We start from the raw sequence: 21,206 nt of genomic DNA, 5'->3' as shown, positions 1-21,206 counted from the left end.
CTAAATTCTGAAGAGAGTTCAGTCTGAGATTACTATTTTGTAATGATAGCCACTCTAGCATAGCATAGCTGTGCTAATCATGAATATAAGGTGTTAAAGCAAGTTTTACACGTCTCCACTTCTTAATCATGTCTTTTGAAGTTTTATTAAAACCGAGTTTTACAACAACCTACTTTTCCCCACTCAGAGCTGTTATGCAACCTCTGCTTCAAATATAAATATTTAATGGTCCCTCCAGGCACGAACACTAGGAAAATAAATCCTATATCCTCTCACGTTGTAGTTTTTGAAATTGTTCAATCTTTTGATGATTCACTGTCTTGAAAAACCACCACCGACCTCACTGTCAGCATTCCAACAGTGAAGATTCTCATATTTTAAATTAAGAGAAGAAAACTTGATAACATTACTGTATTACTTTTACCCCAATTTAGGATGTAATTCAAGATGACTCACTCAAGTTTATTTAATATTATTTCCTTGGTAAACAAGATGGATAAATAAGCAAATACATTTTTCCTTTGCTTCAGATTGCTTTGTTATAATAACGTTAATCGTAAATTGCATGGGGATATACGAAGATAAAACAACAAAAACATTGTTTTGAACTTGTCGACAAAACTCAATGTAATTCTGCCCATTATAACCAAAGGCAGTCAAGTTTAGCTATTTTTTTTGTATTAGGTTGTGGAGAATTCAGGGCCGTAGATTATCTTCTACAGCAGCTATACAAGCAAAACCTCAATATTTCTCACAGTTATGGACATATATTCAGATATTCCCAATATGCCAGCATTCATGAGCCTTGAAAGCTTTCACCACATCTCTGCTGACATTATGTCAACCCCTGTCATAGTGCAGAGATAGTTTTCATTCCTCTGCACAGCGGGGGGCCAAAGCTGCAGAGGCAGCTAACTGCTGCTCTAGGAACCGTTCCAGCATCTCCAACGACTCATCCTTTTTTTTCTACCAAAAACATAAATCACTACCACATACATAGGCCCATTTACTGAGGTTCTTCGCAGCTTATGACTCACCACGGTATTACAATGAGAAGCACATAAAGAAGCTTGGACTTTAGGAGGTGCTCTGGATGTTACATTCTCTACGTGAGCAAGAGGGTCACTTCCAAATACCCAATGGATCCAATGTGTTGGCCATGTCCACAGCATCCAGTTTACAAGCATTTGTGTAATGTGACAAAAAAATAAATAAATCAGGTAGCATGGTGAAAAGAAACTCAAGATAGTAATGTCCCACTCTGCCCTAGAAATGTGGCTTTAGCAGAAAGCGCATCCGAGCTTGTGGGGTTTTTTTTACTTCAGTGTTGCATGAACTGTTTAGTAATTAGAATTGTTCATCCCCTCATTTTTCTTTTAAAAAGCAAACTTTTTCAAGAAATTTGTCTTTTCAAGTTAATGGGAACATTAGCAGTTAATTTATTATCGAGTTTCTCATGAACAAAACTCTCCCATTGAACCAGTCATCATGATCATAAATCAAATTCACTGAATTACTTTTAAAGGTTGTGGGTGCATTTGGAAGGTACTGTATATGTACGTCTTTTGTAAACAGTTATCTTTGCTTCCCTTTTTCTTTTCCTTTGTGTTTAACAGCTCAGTTTGTGCTATTGGGAGTATTGTTCTGCAAACTGCTGCCTGTGGCTGTGACTTCAAAGTCTCTTTCACTGTCTCTTTATCTCTACTGCTAGCCTTATACGAGTCTTTAAACAGATTATACCAAAGTAAAAGTTGGGACACTGGTTTTCGATGTCCATCAGAAGGGATTCATACGGCAATATTTCACCAGGGTGCTTTTTTTTTTTATGGGTTAAGGTTACAGGCGGTAGTGTAGAGTTATTACTGTGCACATTCCCATATGAACTATAGAGTGTTACTGTGAGAGCAAAGAGTAGTGTGTATGAAACACCACTATAAGGCTGCTGGTGGTAATTGAGCTCACTAATTACTTCCTGAGCTGAGAGAGTTGTCAGAAAGAGGAGGAGCTGCCACAGATGGTGAGAGACCCACACTGACGCCAGGATACCCGGCCTCTTCATCATTGGAGTTGAGCATGTGTGTTTGTGCGAGACTCGGTAATTGAGAGAAAGAGTGTGCGACCGAGATGGAGTGTTCAAATTACACATTAGAAACACCAAACATATGATACGCCACAAAGGAGTTTGAAAGCTAGGAAGTGCCTATCAAACAAATTACTGTTATCTGTCGATTTCGCTTTAAAGACAACTCACAACACTTGACACTGCGACGATCCGGCTTAGCAGAACCTATTTAACACCCACCCACCTCCAAGCAATGCTCATGCTCACGTAGGGTGCCCATGTGCAAGCAGATGCTACGGGATCATTTATTCTTTTTTTTTTTTTTTTACACTATTCAGCTCCTTCTGTGATTAAAACACTGCTGGCGGAACACTTACCACTGTGAAGGTCCGTCTGTACCGCTGACCTCCAGCAGGTCGTAGTCGTCCTCCAACTGAAAGTCAGAGAAAACCAAGGCGATGGTGTCTCCGGGCTCGGCCAGCACAGTCCAGGTGCAGTCAGCATTGTTGTTGTACTCAGCTGGGTAATTGGGGGTGGTGATCACCCCGCTCTGGCCCCGCAGTGTCCCTCCACATCCATCATCAGCTGTAAAGAAAAAGAAAGTTAGGAAAGTCTCAACACACTACCATTATAGTGCAATGATGATCCAAAGATAAACTGCAGAGATAACTGCTGATGTTCAGAAAAATGAGAGCATCAGAGCAGGGAGAGTAAAAAGGTCAATAAACGCAAGCTGCAGCTTTAATGCGGCTAAAAGTTCACCTTTAGTTAGGACTCTGCAATGCCTAAATGAGCTGGCTGTTGCATAGCGGGAAAAATACCCTATTAACACGAGACTAAATGGGATTGACTTTTCAGATAGTGTCAACCCACAAGTCTTTACAGCTCTAAATAAGACTGTTAGCATTTAGAGAACAAATATTTTATGTTTAAAACTTTTTGGGAGGAGGTAAAGTTGACAGAGTATTGCATTTCCACATGAGAATCAGTGCAATTTATTGGTCAGCAGTGTCTTTTTCAGAGTCTGCCCTCAAAATCTCCTTTGCATCTTGTTGTTCTAGCAGACTGGGTGGTAGTCCTCACCACTTCTACAACTTTCATTCAAAGATCCACAACAAGCAGCAGAAAACTCACTGACTCGTCACATGCGAGGAAGGATGTTAGCTTCAAACACCACTAGTATGTCCAGTTAGCGATTCCATTTTAGATGGTTAAAGTAAAAAAAAAAAAAAAACAGAGCAGACTCTTTCTTGCAGCTGTAAATAATCCATATTGTTATTCAAGAAAGAACACGTTAGGAGCTGTGGTTGTGTTGTTTCATGTGGTTCAGCTCTAGGCCATGCCATGCTAGCTGCTCTGCTGCCCATCCTCAGTCTCCCAGCACATTGTATTCCTAAGCTTTATTCAATCAGACTGTAACTCAGTGAAAACTTGCTTCTGGAAGTTTTTAAGTGACATCGTGTGGATTTGAAAAATAAATAAATAAAAAATAATCTGTGTGTTCACTGAACACACAGCAATCTGCTGCAACTCAAACAGCATTGTTTTATCCACCACTATAAAATACTGCAGTGAATTACAGAATATCTTTCTATTGTCTACCAGTCTGCCAGAAGGCAAAACGCAGCAGTCTTACGGTTTCAAAATGCCGTACAATGGTTTTACAGTCAGCAAGAAGTAAAGGTTCTTGCATGATGCAAAGTAACGCAACAAGGAGGGACATGATTCAATTCAGACTAATGCAGGATTTAGTTAATCAAAACGACTCAGCTTAAAGAATACAGTTAAATAATAAGCCGTTCATTTAATGTGGTGCTGAGATAATGCTCATAATATTTTACACGTTGGAACAATACTGAATGCGTCCTCAAAGCCGATGTGTTAAAAGCTGAATAAATTTGCAAGTCTACAGATCTCAGGAAGCTTTGAAAACTAATACTGCATCAGAGCAATTCCAAAACTGCATCACCTGTGGGGTTGTTCTGAGTGTGCAGTTTTCAAAATCTACTAAAAAAAAAAAAAAAAACACTGTTCCAGATCATGTACTCCCTTGTACATGTAATGCCAGTTTTCATTGACTGCTACGGCCTATTTCAGCAGCATAATTTGCCCCGGCACAAAACAAAAATGTACAAGGAGTGAGTTTGAGGTGTTGAATTTATTCCCCAATTCCCCAGATCTCAGTTCAGAATCAGAAACAGCTTTATTCACCAAGCGGGTGGACACAAAGAAGGAATTAAACTGTGGTTGTTTAAAAAACCAATAATAATAAAGGATTTTTTGTTTTTTACGTTTGTACACAAAATTTCTTCAAAAAGAGGGAAAGGCAAGGGTGAATTGGAACCAACATTCAAACTATTTGAAGAAGAGTAGGAAATCCCAGAGCAACTACTCTCGTCCATGGAGGGCCCACCTAATATTTGAAGCATATCTTGGACACAGGCTCTGACTATTTTTGCAGCAATACACTGCTAGACAGTTGCTCATATTGTGCCGAGAATGTTCGTTGCAACTAAAACGTGTGAAGATTAAACTGTTGTACTTAAAAGGAAAGAGACAGGGGACATCAGTAGTAATTTTTAACACTTTGCCACGGTTATGTCCTGTGTAAGTATGTGTCAGTGGGAGATATTATAGCGGCCGAGCGTCCGAGTGGGTGTGATGTTTTAAAGAGGTGACGAGGACCTCAGAAGCCCATCCATCATCCGTTCAACCTGTCACCGTGGCAAACCCCCTAAGGGAGGGCGAGCATGGACGAGCCGGAACCTGGGGGTGTGATTTTCAACAGGAGGAAAATCCCGACAGCGGGAAGAGAACAGGGGATGAAGAGGATGACAGGTGACATGAGAGGACGGGCCAAAAAAAGAAAAAAAAACTGTGGAGAGAAGGTGAACAATAAAGAAAAAGAAAGATGGCATGAGGAATGACAGGTGATTGTTGCAGAGGGAGAGACAGGAAGTAGAATGTAGAAAGAAAAGCGCATAAAGATATATATTGACATTCTACACAAGAATGTTTCTTCACACTTGAAAGGAGCTTTTTTTTTTTTTTGACTCTAAACTCTCCCCTTTGGCTCCACTCTTCAACTCCCTCGGCTCTGTCCAGCTGCAATTGGCCACCATATGTAAGAGGAACAAAATCCAGCGATAAAACCCAAGTAGGACCCATTGAACATACATTTCTCAAAATCCAAAATGTGTAATAAAAGGGATTTTGTTTCTTCTACAAGTCGACGCGTATGTCAAACTGTAACCCATGACTGAACAGAAGCACGCACATATTAGTGCTGTCACTTTCATTGTTTTCCGTCATGTTTAAGGGGCTGATTTATTTCTGTGAGCACCATTGAAAGCCAGATATTGCAAGAGGAGAAAAGCAATACATGCAAGCTGAAAACCATAAATATTTTAAAGGCATTCAATAAGAAATGGTTGTTCAGACGCACCATTGACTTACAAAGCATAAACACAGAGAACTAAATTTAAGAATCACCAACATTTGACAACTTACAAAAATGTGCAGGCAAAACTATTTACAATCTCTGTGAATACTATGTAGTCCATATAGCAGCGCGAGGGGAACTAAACTTTTTTTCAGTTTATGTTGGGTCAGTAGGAAAAACATAAGAAAACGCCTGTTGATGGTGTAGGGCCACAAGTCCAAGTCAAGTCTAAAATGGGCCTAAAGTCTTATTTCTGTGATGCAAGTGCCTTTAGATGCATCTGTGATTTGCGCTTTTTAGCTGGACAATTTTCTTAGTAATTACCTTTCATGTTATTTCATAGAAATATTATTTCTGGGAACTTATCGCAGGGTTCATAAAATGTCATTTTCTAGTAAAAACAGCACAGCTAAAAGGAGAAAAACAAAACCCAGAGGAAAAAAAGAAACAAAAACACATGCAAAGTCTCCTTTAAAAGAGATTGTGGCTGAACTGTGTTTATATCTTAATTGAATACAGATAAAACAACTTGATGAGCATGGAGCAGGGCTTATAAAAGATTATCTGTGCAATCATTGGCTGTATTTAATGTTTGGCTCAACACTGCTGGCACTCTGAGTCCAAAGTGGTGACCATGCCAAAATGTCCTCCCTGCTAAAAACTAAAGTGGGAGCTTTACACCTCCACATATGGGCAGGCACTATAATTGGAGTGACATTAACAATACACTTGCGCATTATGAAAGTGCACTCAGGTGTACAAGTTGACTTTTATGTGGCCTCGAAGGGACCTCAATTAATCACAGCAAAATTGCTAGTTCCTAAAACTTGTTGGCGTGTAATTTCAGCTGAAAAGGTGGCCTAATCACATCAGCGAGGGTTTGTGAATTTTCTTTCCAAAGGAGGAGATTTTTTGGTATGCCTGACGGGAAATAAGTACCAAAACTATTTGTTTTGGTTAATTATTACTCATTTTAAGAAGGGCATCATTGTTACATATGTCATTTTGCGAAAAGATTTTGACACACTCTCAGTGGAAAGCTTCCATGCTTTTCTAGAGATCCTCAGTCTCTTTTAGTCTAATTACATGAATGTATTTCAAGATATTTTAATTTGGACAGAATCTGCAAAACCCACAACTGACAAGACGACAGTGGAAGGAAGGATGGAAGAATAGCAAATATGATGGCTAGAAAAATAGTCTGGAAATGCAAGCACCTTTTGGTTTTACATGGTGTACTCCCACACAGCTAGACTTAGAAAAATACAAAAGTCAAATTCCAAACTTTTTAACAATGTGTAGGGACCCTATTTTTAACAACGCTTTTTCAACACGAGCTTTACAAAAAAAATTACACAAAAAGTGGCGAAAACACTAACAATAGACTCTTCTGGGACGCATTGTCCAGTCATGTGCATGTGCCTGCATGTGATGGGTGGGTGGGGATTTTCTGGCGCACGGTGCCCAGCCATGTGTTTGCCTTTGTGGGCTTCCTGACTCCCGGCCTGGCTACAGATGGTATAGTGTCTCAGTGCTCTGCTCAGCAGGCACACTGACATAAACCATTGGCCACATGGATACAAGAGAACTCACACAAGCACGCACGAGCGCAAATGGACATTCATGAACATGCAAGCTCACATGTTTTTAGCATGTGCATCTGGTACAGTTCTGGAAATTCATTTTAGTACAAATATGAATGAGGCAAAAATGTTGACAATCAGTGTTGCTTTTTTGTTGTTGTTTTGTTTTAGTTTTTTTTTTTTTTTTCTCCAAATCTAAAAACCGTGTCAATCTGGGTCAGACAACGCACACTGGCAGGTGTCACTGCAGCAGGGGTGCTTGCTAGCTCTGAGGGAAGGACAATTGGCACAAGCACCTGACTGGGAGCAAACACATGAGGTCCTGCCATTGTAAATAAGATATCAGTGTGAACACAGCAAACATTGTAAGTACACATAAATGTGTGTGCGTGGGTGGGCGATTAATTCCATCAGCAAAAAAGGAAAGCTGGACTGATTGTGTGTGTGTGTTTATAAGTGGACTAAAGTATTTTGCTTCTAAGAGTTAAGAGATAATCAGCAATTATGTCAATTGCTACAAAAAAATAAATATTTCAAGACTTTTTTGTATTATGACTAGCTTTTTTTTATAATGATTTTGATAAAAAAAATAAAACATAATAAAATTATCTTCAGTGTTATGAAACTGTAAAAGATAAAAAAAAAAGAAGAAGCAGCAACATTTACAAAGTTTAGTTTTAGCTGTACGCCTTCATGTATTCCTTGCTACTTACCTCTGCAGTAAGGAAGGGGGAAATCCCAGGCAGCCGTCCCAGTTGAAGTGGCGAGGCAGGAGAGTGTGGTGTGACCCTCCAGCACATAGCCATGGCTACAGCTGTAGCGGATTTTATCCCCAATATTGAAAGTGGACCCCTGTTGATAGCCATTCAGTAGCTGGCCAGGATTACCACAAGTGTAACTGGGCAGAGCTGGAGGAGAAAGGAAAGAACACAAAATGTACTCAGTACAAAAAAATACCTTAAGATTTGTGACACAGTGAAAATAAGAAGCAAGAAAGCAAAAAAAAAAAAAAAACACCATCTTGTTGTCACACTTGTGACCCTTGTAGCAGCCTCCTCTACAGAGAAAATGCTGATAAAATGTGTTGCAAAAGATAAAATGTTGCACTTCAATATGGAAGTCTCTTCCAACTATCAGATTGCAACGTGGGAGTTAATGCTCTAGCAATCAGTTATTCAAGCAAATGAGGAAGTTCAACAGAACCTCATCTAATTCTGGTATTCAAGTACTATCTAAAGATGTTGATTAATTACAGTTCCCTTCAAAACCCACATTTAAAAGGAATTACATCAAAAGCTACATTGTTTTGTTCCTGAAATTCAGATAATAACTAATAACCAACCAGAAATAACACGTGACTATGTACTCTGCGTAACGTAATTCTCAGAGACTATACTACATAGAAACAGTTACTTTTACAAGGAACCTAAGAAATACTTATTTTCTTCCATTTCTTCATATTTAATAGGAGGTAGAAAGCATCATAATTAGGAATGTACCTAGGTTTGTCCTGATCAGGTCTTTATGTCCCTGAGTTCTTTGAGTTTGAGTATTTTGCCATCTGATGTCTTACTGCCCTTCCTCTGCAAATTGGTTTCCGCTCCGACAAAAAAATACATCTACTTTTGTTCAAGCAATCAAATTTTATGATTGTATTACATATAACCTATAAAACGACAGACAAAAGTGACCGTCCTAAAACTATTCCTGAACATGAGAGGACGAAGTAAAACAACCTTACTCTAAGTTACTTCTATTCACTGCAGGGCTATTGTAGAATGAAAATTAAATCTATTGAAGTTGAACATTATGAACGCTATATTTAAGGGCCACTTGGTAATGCATTAAAGATTTTCACCTCTGTGCAGTCAGGTTACAGTTTCTGTTTTACTTCATGTTTTTTCTTCTAACAAATGTGACTACTTTTTTCAGCTAAATTGTACAGGATATACATCAGATTAATGGTAAAAATAAATAATAAAAAATAAATAAATAAATAAAAAGAGTTGTACAATATCTCCAACAGCAAACAGTGTCACTCTTCTGCAGACATAACTATTTTCAGGAAATTTGAAATTCACCATTTAATGTATATAAGTGGTTTGCAGTTTTGATAGAAGTTCCTTATAAGCCTGTTTGGCAAACATGGATGCAAATCAGTCACAACATCTCCTTACTCTGATGAGATTTTTAGAGGGTAAAAATCACAAGCGACTCACTAGGGGTGGAGGACTCCAGCTGCAAGCTATACCATTAGTGAATTCATAGCAGGTGTTTTCCATCATCTGTTGAAGGCAGAACACCTGCTCACACACCAAGGATGCCCTAAATTACTCAGCACTGATTTGCCTTTTAAAGTACCTGGTTAGTACTTGGGTTCTTTCCCTCTGGTCTAATCAGATTTCTAATGATAGAGTAACTTGTCACTTTCAAGCTCCACTGTGCTGTAGCCTTTATTTTGATCTGCCAAGGCTACCTTATTACAGCCTGTGTTCCATCACTACCAGATTAGCACATGCACAAGGACTCAAATTAGCATATTAGCTGCTGGGAAAAATGCTTGAGCGCTACAGCTTGGCAACTGGGAGGCTTCTGGCACACAGGTAGCATTTGTCCCCATTCCCCTTGAGATTTTGCTGCATCGTAATGTAGAAATAACAAACTATGAGGAATAAAATTGAGCACTTTTGCATCTCAGTTTAGAAGAGAAAATTCAAAATATGAGCACTTGTGGCTTTCTGTTTGTGTGCCATCATATTTCCTGCTTGAGATCGTACGGTTGAGGTTTCTGTAGTCAGGACCTCGCAAATGAAAGGCTTGTGTGATGCAAATTTTTCCATCCACAAAAATCTGCCAGGATAATCACATGCAGAGTTTATTTTTGTGACTAGACTGACTGTTCTTACCAATAAAGAATTTCTGATTGAAGGAAAAGCTCCAAAAGAAAATGAAGCCCAATAAAACCAAGCAAAAAGAAAAATTAAACAATGAGAAGTTTAGAAACATAGAAAATGCTTGTCATGAGGAGCAGCAGGTATTTTTTGTTGCTGCAAATGAGGAATGGGCTGCTGTAAGATTTTCACCGTAAGCTTGAGAAAAGAAAACACTTTTGATTGTGTCTACAAAAAAAAAAAAAATTAACATGGTCTAATAAGTTAAAGTCAGAAAAAAAGGAACTGATAAATTTTAACAGTGGCTTTTCAGTAAATGTGCTAATAGTGCAGGATGATATTCTCACACAGAAGTTTTAAAAATGGACATATTGACTGATGGCTTTTTAGTTTTTCACTGCTGGAAATATAAAATAAGTGAGTGTGTTAATCTATCCTCCACACAGGTGGAGAAAACTGGTCATTGACACTTTCACTACCATCTTACTAAAAATAGTGTAAACCAAATCATAAGAACAATGTGTTTTGCTTAAACACTGGTATACCTCAATCTTGGAAACTGGTACATGTATTGGTATCGCTATGATAGACATTCAGGAAGAAACTGAAGTATAAGGCATGAAATTGTTGAGAGAGCAGTAACTTATTTCATTGTATTAAATGAAATAAAGGTTTGTAAAACACTAAAAACACTACACCAGTGTCTATTTATTAGCTTGAACAATGAATTAGGCTCAAGGCTCATTCTTTCCAGGGACAGTGTCCTCTGTCATCCTATTGGTCCCCAACTCCTTGTGTCTAACCCAACAACGGCAACCTTGAGGCACTGTTTACAGCAAGCTCATATTTCACAGCAATGGGGGACTTGGCCTGTCCCTGGGGTCTGAATCCTATAAGCAATGCCACTGCTGAAGTGGCAAATGATGCTCTTGTACATCATTGAAACTCGCTCTACCTCACATGGGCCAAAGGTAGAGGCATACAGATGCACACAAGAGCTTGCAAGGCATTTCTAAACACACGCTGTAAGAAATGAGTTGCTGTGCTATCCATCATGTCATCCATCAGCTACCTTATCAGGATATAATATTTCATTCTTTCTTGTGTCATCCTCATTGCCTCCCATTTGTGGTGCTTAAAACAGATCACAGGGAAGAGGGAGGCACAATGGTGCTTTTCTCCTGTGGGAAGGCTTCTTGACCTCCGTAAGCCTCATATTGTCTTCCCAGGTATTTTCAGGTCTGTCCCTCTATTTATCAATGTCTTTCCCAGAAAAAGGGGTGGAGGTTGTAGACCTTTTTAGAAACTTTTTCATTGGCCAAACCATTATAAATATTTTTAAAAAGCTGATGCTGCAAAATAAAGATGGCAAATATGCATTTTATTGACATTACTAAGAAAAGTCATCAAAGGGGATTTTAATGTGAAAGTTCTAGAAGTTCATTGTCTCTTGTAATTAAATTTTAACAGGAAATTTCCTGGCAGATGGAGGTCATAGCAAAGAAAGAAAGAGACAAAAATAAGTCCATCTTGCTTCAGCTTTGAGGCTTATCTAGTCAACACAACGGAATTTCAAACTCGGTTCCAATACCAAAAAAAATATAAATAAATAAAAATACAAATAAAAGAAAAACTCCTTTACATGATAAGCATCACATCTACTGGAACAAAACAGTTTCAAGATTTAGTTATCTTGAAAAGAAAATACAGCTCACAAAAAGAACTCTGGGGCTACATTAGTGGGATGAATGGGTTAAATCATTTCTGTTTTTCCATTAGCAACATAAATATCTTATATACACAGGATGTTTTTATAGTTTTTATATTTATTTAAAAAAATACATACCAGTAACATACACAAGCCATAAAAGCTTTTTCCGAACAGTGTCTGTAAACAGTGGGTGGAAATTTATCATATAGTTTATCATTTGTTATGAAAAAATTCTTACCATGTTAAGAAGTTTGATTTGTAATTATAAGTTTCAGTTAGTCAGTTTTTTTTATATTTAACATCAGTATTAGCTGAAATGTAATTTTGCTTTCATCCCCTTTTCGTTCCACCAGAGCATCATTAAATATCAGCACATTTGAAAATATGATTAAATGCATATACAGTGAGCAGTTACATGATATAAATCACACTTTTTTTAACTAAGTAGTGTCCATTTCAGATGAGAATGTTATTCAATAACAATATTTGAACAACAATATTTATTGTTTGAGGTATTATTGATACTGTGCAGTACTACCATCCTGTTTGTTATTGTAATCTTTATCACAATAATACCACAAAATATTGCAATAAATTCCCAAGTCCATATCATCCGGCCCTACCTGTATATAGAATATACAAAGGTTGCAAAGGTTGCATTAGACTTTTTTGTTGTCTGTCATTTTCACAGCCAGATTACAAACAAAAACAAAAAAACTATCCTGATCTGTTCTAGTTCTAATTTTTAAAAAATGTTGACATATTAAATTGCATTTCATTTTTATTTGGTTTAATATTCAGCAAGCTGGACAGAGAATCCACGTTGTGATATCATCAAACAGATGGATGCACCTTTTTCAAAGAAAAACTACTGTCTGTGGCCCCAATAACTACATATAAACAATGAAATGAAACAATCGTACTTAAATTATCAACATGGACATGAATGGCGCACCTGCCTATGTGCAAAGTGTTTCAAGGTTTGAATGCTGATCTGGAGGTTAAATCCACACTCTGCTGCCATATTATGTAGTGGAATTACAAGAGCCACTTCAGCAAAAGTTTTGAAATCAGGGAACATTTTTGCAATTGAAGTGATCAAAATCTGACATAACTCTCTGAACAAGAGGCAGCAGGAGGAAATCCCACCAGGTGCATTCCAAAGTGAACCGCCTATAACTCGTCAGCGTGATGTTAGATCCCCAATAGTGAGATGTGTTTAATTTAATTTTGTTTTCTTCAAAAATAAAGAAGAATGACCAAAGTTCAGTGTCTGTATGTAGGTGTGTTCAGGTCAGAGTTGATACTCAGGTAGATATTTTTTTATTGATTAATTTAGTTACCGCTGTGATGTACTCTGGGGGTAAAATTAGAAATGTTTGTGCATCTGCACCAAGTGGTGAATTGTGGACAAAGTCATTGATGCAGATCTGTATCATTGTTTAAGACAGTGTTCAAAGTATGTGAAAAAATTAAATGGCTTATAGTCCAGACATCACTGTAATATAAAAGATAGAGTATAAAACGTTTTCATAAAGAACTCTTCCTGGGAGTAAACTTTAGTCATAGTTTGGAATTGTGTTTATCAAAATGATACTGCATAGGTGATAATAGAAATACTGTTACTTATGTAACAATATTCAAACGACTACAGTCACTCACATAGGAAAATGAGCACAATGTCCAAAATGTCTGTACTCTTTAACCAGCGGCTTGTGCATAATAAAGGTGTGTGGAGCATCTGTTAGGTCTTACACATTGAGTCCTCAATCTATTCCCAACGGTTTTGAGTTGCTCTACTTCTTCCTGCCATGTCTTTGGAAGTGACATTGCGAGATCGATCCCAACACACAGGTGCATTAGCTCAATAAGCAGTTTCTGCTTTGTCAAGCAGCAGTTCAATCAATGCCTTCTGTTCACTACATATGGACTGGACAAAGCTGGCAACTCTGATCGCTTCTGATTAGTGAGACTGCACAATGCCAAAACGGACTTTTTGTTACAAGAATTATGCCTTTTTGACATTAATTAAAAGAAGCAATGTATGAAGCAAAGAATGTATTTTATAAAGTATAAATGAGTTATTTACACAGGTTTTTGGAGAATATGTTAACAACCAGCTACATTTTCTTATAAGTCATAACGCAACATCTACCTCCCTGACGGGGAGTTGAACCGCTTATTAAAAACAGCCCTAATGCATCACAGCATGGACTCCCTGAAGGTATGCTGTGGTATCTGGCACAAAGATTTTTGCAGCAGATCCTTTAAGTCTGGTAAATTGTGAGGTGGGCCTTCCATTGATTGGATTCCTTTCTTCATCACACCCCAGGGATGTTTGATTGGACCGAGACCCAGGGAATTTGGAGGTCAAGTCAAAACCTCAAACCTGCCGCTGTGCTCCATAAACTAACCCTGAACTAGCTTTGCTTCATGACGGGGTGCATTACCCCGCCACACAGAGGCCACGGCCTGTTAGGGAATGTTCTTTTCTTGAAAGTGTGTTTGCAGCCAGCAACGATGCTTATGTAGGTGGTATGCATCACAGATATTTATGGAAATCAGGATTTGTCAGAATATTGTCCAACGTATCACATCTTCTCTTTCAACTTGCATTCTTCTCATGGTGTCTCCTGGTCACTTGCCATGTATTCACAGGCAAGCGGTAGGTATTTTGCTATCCATGATTCATTAAAACAGGACAATTGAATTCACCATTTATGGTCCGCAGATTCACAATGAACGTTTTCTCAAGGGATTTTACAAAAAAGGACACCTTACATTTCACCATGGTCCAGTTTTGTGAACAACATGCTCATTGTTGCGGAGTTAGGCAGGAGATGGGAGTCTCTATGTGTACCATGACTGGTGGACAGTTTTGCCATCTAATATGTAACAAACTGAAATGCACAGTGTATTCTCATGCACTCTTATCAGAACCAGTAATGACTTCTGCACTAATCTCAGCTCCAGTAGGTAGTCTTTTGGATCCAATCACCAAAGCCAGCCAGCCAGCCTTTGCTATCCATTGGCATCAGCGAGACTTGGATGCCCAGGATCTTCTTGCTGCTTCAGTTGTGTTCCTTTTTAGGCTGGTTTTGATAGATACTCACCACTGTGGCTTGGAAACACCCTACAAGGGCTGACATTTGGGAAAGGCTCTGATTCAGTCGTCCAGCAGTCACAATTTGGCCCTTGTTAAACTAGTTAAAATCTCTTCACGTACCTTTTATTCTAGATTGTTAAACATCAATTTTGATGACAGTCTATAGCCCATACACTACAACGTGCCATAATGAAGAAATAATCAGTATTATTCTCTTCATCTGTCACAGGTAATATTGTTACGGCTGACTGGTAAAGTCATGTGTATGATCATTCTAATCATACACATGTTCTTGACACTTTCAAATTAATCAGAAGGTCCCAACACAGGTCGAAGTCCTGTGTTGAATCCACGTTGAGAGGAAGTTAAAACCTGTACAAACTACAAGTGGAAACAAATTGTTGCGGAACGAGTTTGACGAAGCGATGCATTACAAAGTAAAGACAGCTGAGGACGTAGCAGGAATCTGCCGCGCTCCGCAAGAATGGATGCACCACGTAATATTTCAGGCTACATCTGAACTGAGAAATGCATTCCTTATTGAATCCGATGCAGATATCAACATGCCTGGATGATGATCGTATAGAGTCGGTCATTTGAGAAATTTCTAAGGGAAATCCCTTACAAGTATTGCTCCAGTGGATGATGCAAGACAAACTACGCTCCTTTATAGTTAACTACAATCCTTAGAACAGGTTGGGAAAGGATGGCCTGTAATGTTGCCTGATTGACTTGTAATATCTGAATGAACAGATCAGATCCTCCAGATCAGTAAAGGGGAGTTTGTGGTCACATGTTTATTGTAAAGCTATGATCTAAAAGGGACTTATAAAGTGTTACATCAAAGTATGTATTTGTTAGAGTAGGACATTTCCTATTGGAAAAACCAGATTTAAGGAAGTTTTAAAAAAAAATGTAATGTAGAGATGCATTTAAATAGTATATTAAAATTTACCTTAAAATATGCCGGTGTCTGTTTAAATGGGCTGTTAATATTTTCCTTATTTAAGTTCTAACCTAGATGAGATCATTCTTATCTTTTCCTACTCAGACAGCACAGCACAGGGCTGTGCAGGGCCAATTGCTGTGTGGAAGCTGTTGAGGTGTGAAGGGAAACTCATACAGAACTGATGGCACTCCACATTGTCTGTAAAATGGAATAATGTGCCATTCAGTACCCATTCACTATATACGAGACTAAACTAGGAGGGATCAGAGAGTATCAGACACTTCAAGGAAAGACGGGAGATGGATGAGAGATGTGGCTAGGGGAAGTTTGGAGGGGAGATGGATGCATCTGTGTACAGCCTGGACTCTGTATTTTCCCATCTAAATCCGTATGGCTTTTTCAGGCTTATCTCTCTACTGACAGCAAAAACATATAACCCCCCGAAATCCCATTGTACAAATGTTCAAAGTCAGGTACAAGGTTCTGTTACTGTAATTTTAAATATGGACTTGAGCAGATTTATAGCGAGATCGAATAAAATGCTTAGGGTTTTACTAACTTTTTACAACTTCAAAAGCAAACTTATGAGTTAATGAGAGCAACATAATTGTGTATGTAATTATATACAACTTTAAAAAAGACAAGCTAATCAGCCACATGGAGCTAAATTTCAAAGCGGTAATTACTAATTAGGGTGAAAATTGATTAAAACAAATATATTTTTAACCACAACAACTGCTGCATTACAGTTCAAAATTACATTAAATGCTTCTTTTTTTAAATATGGATATCAAAAAACAAAATAACACCCACATAAATTCTGAGGAAGTACCTGTAACTTGTTCAAAATCTTGGGACAGAAGTGTACCTTTATAAAGAAAAGTAACGGGTAATTGTATCATGATAAAAATTCATGTTTAGTTTCACCGTTGTCACAAACTCCATAAGAAAAAACTCTGGCCAGAAATTCTAAAATGTTTTGCTACAACGCAACAGTGGAGTGTATATGTATTTTTTGTATTTTAATTAAAAAAATAAAAAAATAGTAATAATAATAATGTAATTTTAAAATTGGTGGCAGTAACATCTCGATTAAGTTGGGGCTGAGGCAGCAAAAGGCTAGAAAAGTCAGAGGTATGAACAGGAAATCTAGCAGTTTAACAATATCATTAAAAGTGAGGATTTGGGTATACAAAGTTTCTTGCTGATGCTTAATGTTTCCCATCAGTGCAGTTTCTGAATACAGCTCCACAAATAACAGCAGGGAAGCATTTTTACTACACAACATCCACAGTTCATAATTTTATCAAATTATTTCAAGAATTTAAGAAATTTCATTTCACCAAGGACAAGGCTGAAAGTAGATATAGGGGGCTTGAGGTGGCACAGTTTTGAAACCTGGTTCAGGTGTGAAAATTACTAATGTCCATGAGTAACTGTCTTTAAATGCAATTTGGAGTGCTATCCACAAATGTAGCCTGATGATACAAAGCCAAAGTCGTTTGTCTGTGTATGGACTGCGCTGTGTTATCTGAGGTGAAGCTCATTTACAATGAGCTGAGTAAAGTGAAACTCCATTCTGTCATCACATTAATTGAAATTTTAAATTTTGTTTAAACAGCGGACAATACTTTTCTGTACTTTTAAAATGCACAGTAAACATGTATGTTTTGTTGGATTTTACACAGCATTGTGTTAGGATTGCACATGCATGTTGTAGATATCAAGTTAACACTCAATGAAGGCAAAAGGCAAAAACAGATCAGTTACAACACAGTACATTCATAATAAAACCTCCATAACTATTTGAAAGTCAATCTTTTTTTTATATAAAATGATTCTTAAATCAAGTTTACATGAGAGAGCTATGCAGCAGAAGAGAGCAGGTCACACAAGATTAAATGCTACCTTTGGAAAACACATCATTTTTTATTGCAATCTAACCAGTATGGGTAAACGCATAAACCTTTAATGTAAACGTGGTTGGACATATATCGAAGTGGACCAGTTCAAAAGTTGAAGCCAAACATAAAAAGTCCTCCACCTGGCCTCTTGTATTAGTCTTGCTTTGCCATTTTCTAAGCCAATCCTCTTTTTTGCACTTTCAGGTTGCCTTGGAAACTGTAAAGGCCCACCAGAGAGGACGTTATGGTAGATAAAGTGTTGATGTGTGAAAGTGCAGTTAGAAAGGTTTGTGCATCTCTTTTTCTTAGAGGGTCTTGCATTCTCAGACAAAGAAAAAATACATTTGACTGAAGGGCATGAAATAACTATAGACGCATTCAAATCGCCATGATCTCTTGTGCATAGATTTTACTTATAATATTCATAATTCTGACAGGGTTAAAAGGAGAAAAGAAGAGTAAAATTCAAGTCACTTCCTTTTTTTTGGCATTACCAGCCTTGATCGCTGAACTTCTACTAAAGCTCCCCATTTCTTCACCTTATTCTTAAGAAGTCGTGATAAAATATATTTTTACAATATTATTTAATTTAAAAAAAAAATCACCATTATGTCAAACAGGGTGGTTGTCCTAGAGAAACCTTGTCCCTGACATTCTTTGTCATTATTACACACTGCAGTATAACCAGAAATAATATAAGTTTAATGTAGAAAATACGTATGATTTAAGAGCTGAGAATGTGTTGTTGCCGTTTGTGTGGGAGGCTGGGACAAATCATTATAATTTCACTTATTTTAAATGGCAAAAGTCATTTCCAAATACACATTTTCAAGATACAAATGCCAGTTGGAGCAAATTAAGCTGGTATTGAGAGGCAGGCATGTTTGTCCACTCTAAATGACGTGACTTCAGCTGTTCTGGTATGAATAAATAATATCCTCCATGAGATGGCTGTAAATTAAACTGTTTATTTAAGGCGTGTAGGAAGCCCACAGGGCACAATTGCTGTGCGGTATTGTTATTGATAAAAGTACTGCTGACTATTACAGATAACACCATTGTTATTTATAACAATACCTTGAACTGTGAGACCCTCTCCCATGTCCTCCAACTATATGCATATTTAACCTTAGTTGAGCATTTGTTGATGTTAAAGATTTAACGCAAATCCAAAGCCAAGCCGCAGTTATTCTATGCAAGTTCAATTCAGTTTCGCTTCAGTTCCTCTTGCAACAAGATGTCGTCTCCAGGTACTTGTAAAGATATTTTTTTTAGTTGCAATCAGCCAATGAAAAATGTATGTCTGTTTTTCCACAACACCTCACAGTTATCTCTTTTCTCTCCAACAAATCATTCTTTTTTTCCCCCAATAAATCATTCAAAGGCCGGGTCTCTGCTGAGCACGGCAAACATTGTCTGTCAATGAAAAGGAAAGCCAGCACCACCAACCCGTACGTTTCTGAGGAGGGGATGATTGTTGTGAATGGCTTCGGTAAGTTTGCAGATTTTCTTTACGATCGCCATTTGTAAAGATTCAGCTCTGTTCTGTTACAACACAGAACTCCGAGTCCTTCAGCAATCCAATAAAGAACAGTCATTACTTTGACGTGGCTTTTGACAACGTATCTGTTTAATGAAAGCAAGGGTTGTTTTATTAAATTCAAAAGCTGAAAAATCAGAGAAAATAATTTCATAGAAAAACTGCCACAGATAATTTGACAAAAAATTACAACTTGCCTGAACAAAAGACGTTGATTATGACCATAGCATTTAAGTAGTCAGCAAGTGAATAATGAACTGTCAATAAAGTATGAAAGGATTCGTGGGGAAAATTGGCCATGGCTCATCAATGAATTTGTCTGATGAATAGTTGTGGATCAAAGCAATCTAGTGAACACAGAAAAGATTGAACACATCAACAAAGGAGGAGGCACTTCGTTAGCGTCAATTATTTTAATGAGTCAATGCACCAGTTGCTGTATAGCCATCACTGAGTATTTCATCATGGATGGCAACATGAAACCACCGCAATCCTAATGATATACGAGATTCAACAGCTGTTTAATAATAAAAAGTAGCACATTCAATTCATCTTATACTTGACGTCAGCCCAAGTGAAAAACAAAACAACAGCTGATGGGATTCAAGGGCTCCATCCATAAAATAAACAGCAAAAAAAATGGAGGATTACGTTCATATATTCTATTTTTAGAAACAAGCCAGTGAACAGTACACCAATGATGGAAAAATCATTGGTGTACTATACATATGTACTGCATACGTCATGTGCTGTGATGTATGCAGTATGATGTGCTGCATACATCACAGCACAATTGCGCTCACATCTCCTGTCGGTACTTCAGTTGATGGCAGGAATGCATCGTTTACTTGATTTTGCCAGATACAATTAAACTAACAAAGAAACCTTAACAGCAGAAATGTATCTCTCCAGTTGCACACCAACTTTAAAAACTGATTTTCTTTTTGCCACTTCAAGTTGTATAGTAGATCACAAACACAACGGGCTCGACCCTCAACTCCAGCAACATGTCCAGAGTTTGGTCAACCTATGCTGCAGCGGAGGGTAAGAGAAGCCAACAGAATCTCCCTTTGCTTTATTTTTTTTAATAATTACCTCTGAGAAGTAGGTAACCCTTTCACGTGATGACATGATGAGGAGGAAATTCAGCAATTTAATTCAATTGTGTCCAAGTGGGAATGAATTCATAGGTTGCAGCACAGTAACTCTAGTGTATTGGAGTTTAAGGGATTTTTATTGCAAAAACTCCGTGTCACCCCTTCACCTTGAAGTTTTACTTTCTCTTGGTTTGTCAAATGAAATCCCCACAAAGTAAGTAAACGTTTGTTTGTTAAAAAAATATCTAAAACAAATAAATAAATCAAGGGGTACAAATTATTTTGCAAGGCACTACATTTTTAAAAGAATAAACAATAAAAGAGGCCCAACATACAAACAAGAATTATGTTGGCTTAAATATGATGGCTCAAGTTTTTATGGGAAAACGTGATTGCGGATACCATTGATTCAGTTCCCTGTGAAACTGGGATTACATCTTGCTTTCAAAAAGGCTCAGAATTTTCTGGGCTAACATTTCAAGTCCCTAAGCGTAAATGGACACAATTACACTACAAGTCCAAACCTTTTCTGCCCATAGTGATTACACCTTGCACAGAAATGTTCAGTTCAACATGAAAAGGGCGAAAAGCAAAATCACAATGCTTTCCATCAATGTCAATGTCAAATTTATTTATATAGCACTTTAAAAACAGATGTAAAACTGCACCAAAGTGCTGTACAAAAACGATAATAAAGTAAGTTGATAAAAAGAAAAAGAGAAATAACACAAGAAAATAAAAATCTATATATATTGTTAAAATAATAACAGTGTCAGGCCTCAATTGAATGTCAAAGAATAAAAATGAGTTTTAAGAAGTGATTTAAAATGTTCAAGGCTGTGGGCAGGTCTAATCTGGAGAGGTTGATTATTCCAGAGAATAGGAGCAGTTACAGAGAAAGTCCGATCTCCTTTTCTCTTG

At 37.6% G+C, this 21,206-nt stretch overlaps 1 protein-coding gene across 2 annotated transcripts in view; it reads right to left on the bottom strand.

The window, feature by feature from the left end:
• Positions 1 to 21,206, bottom strand: part of csmd2 (CUB and Sushi multiple domains 2) — a 245,317-nt gene that overhangs the window by 166,273 nt on the left and 57,838 nt on the right. For both annotated transcript variants that reach the window (XM_081612677.1, XM_081612678.1), the window contains exons 4-5: positions 7,801 to 7,995; positions 2,440 to 2,647 (exon numbers count right to left, since the gene is read on the bottom strand). In XM_081612677.1, coding sequence (XP_081468803.1) covers positions 2,440 to 2,647; positions 7,801 to 7,995 — 403 coding nt within the window. The remainder of the gene's footprint in view (positions 1 to 2,439; positions 2,648 to 7,800; positions 7,996 to 21,206) is intronic.

The sequence above is a fragment of the Poecilia reticulata genome, chromosome 11 (assembly GCF_904066995.2).
Source record: "Poecilia reticulata chromosome 11, P_reticulata-male-v2, whole genome shotgun sequence".
Taxonomy (NCBI): domain Eukaryota; kingdom Metazoa; phylum Chordata; class Actinopteri; order Cyprinodontiformes; family Poeciliidae; genus Poecilia; species Poecilia reticulata.
Note: the sequence above shows the minus strand (reverse complement) of the source record. Positions and strands in the feature narration are given on the sequence as shown.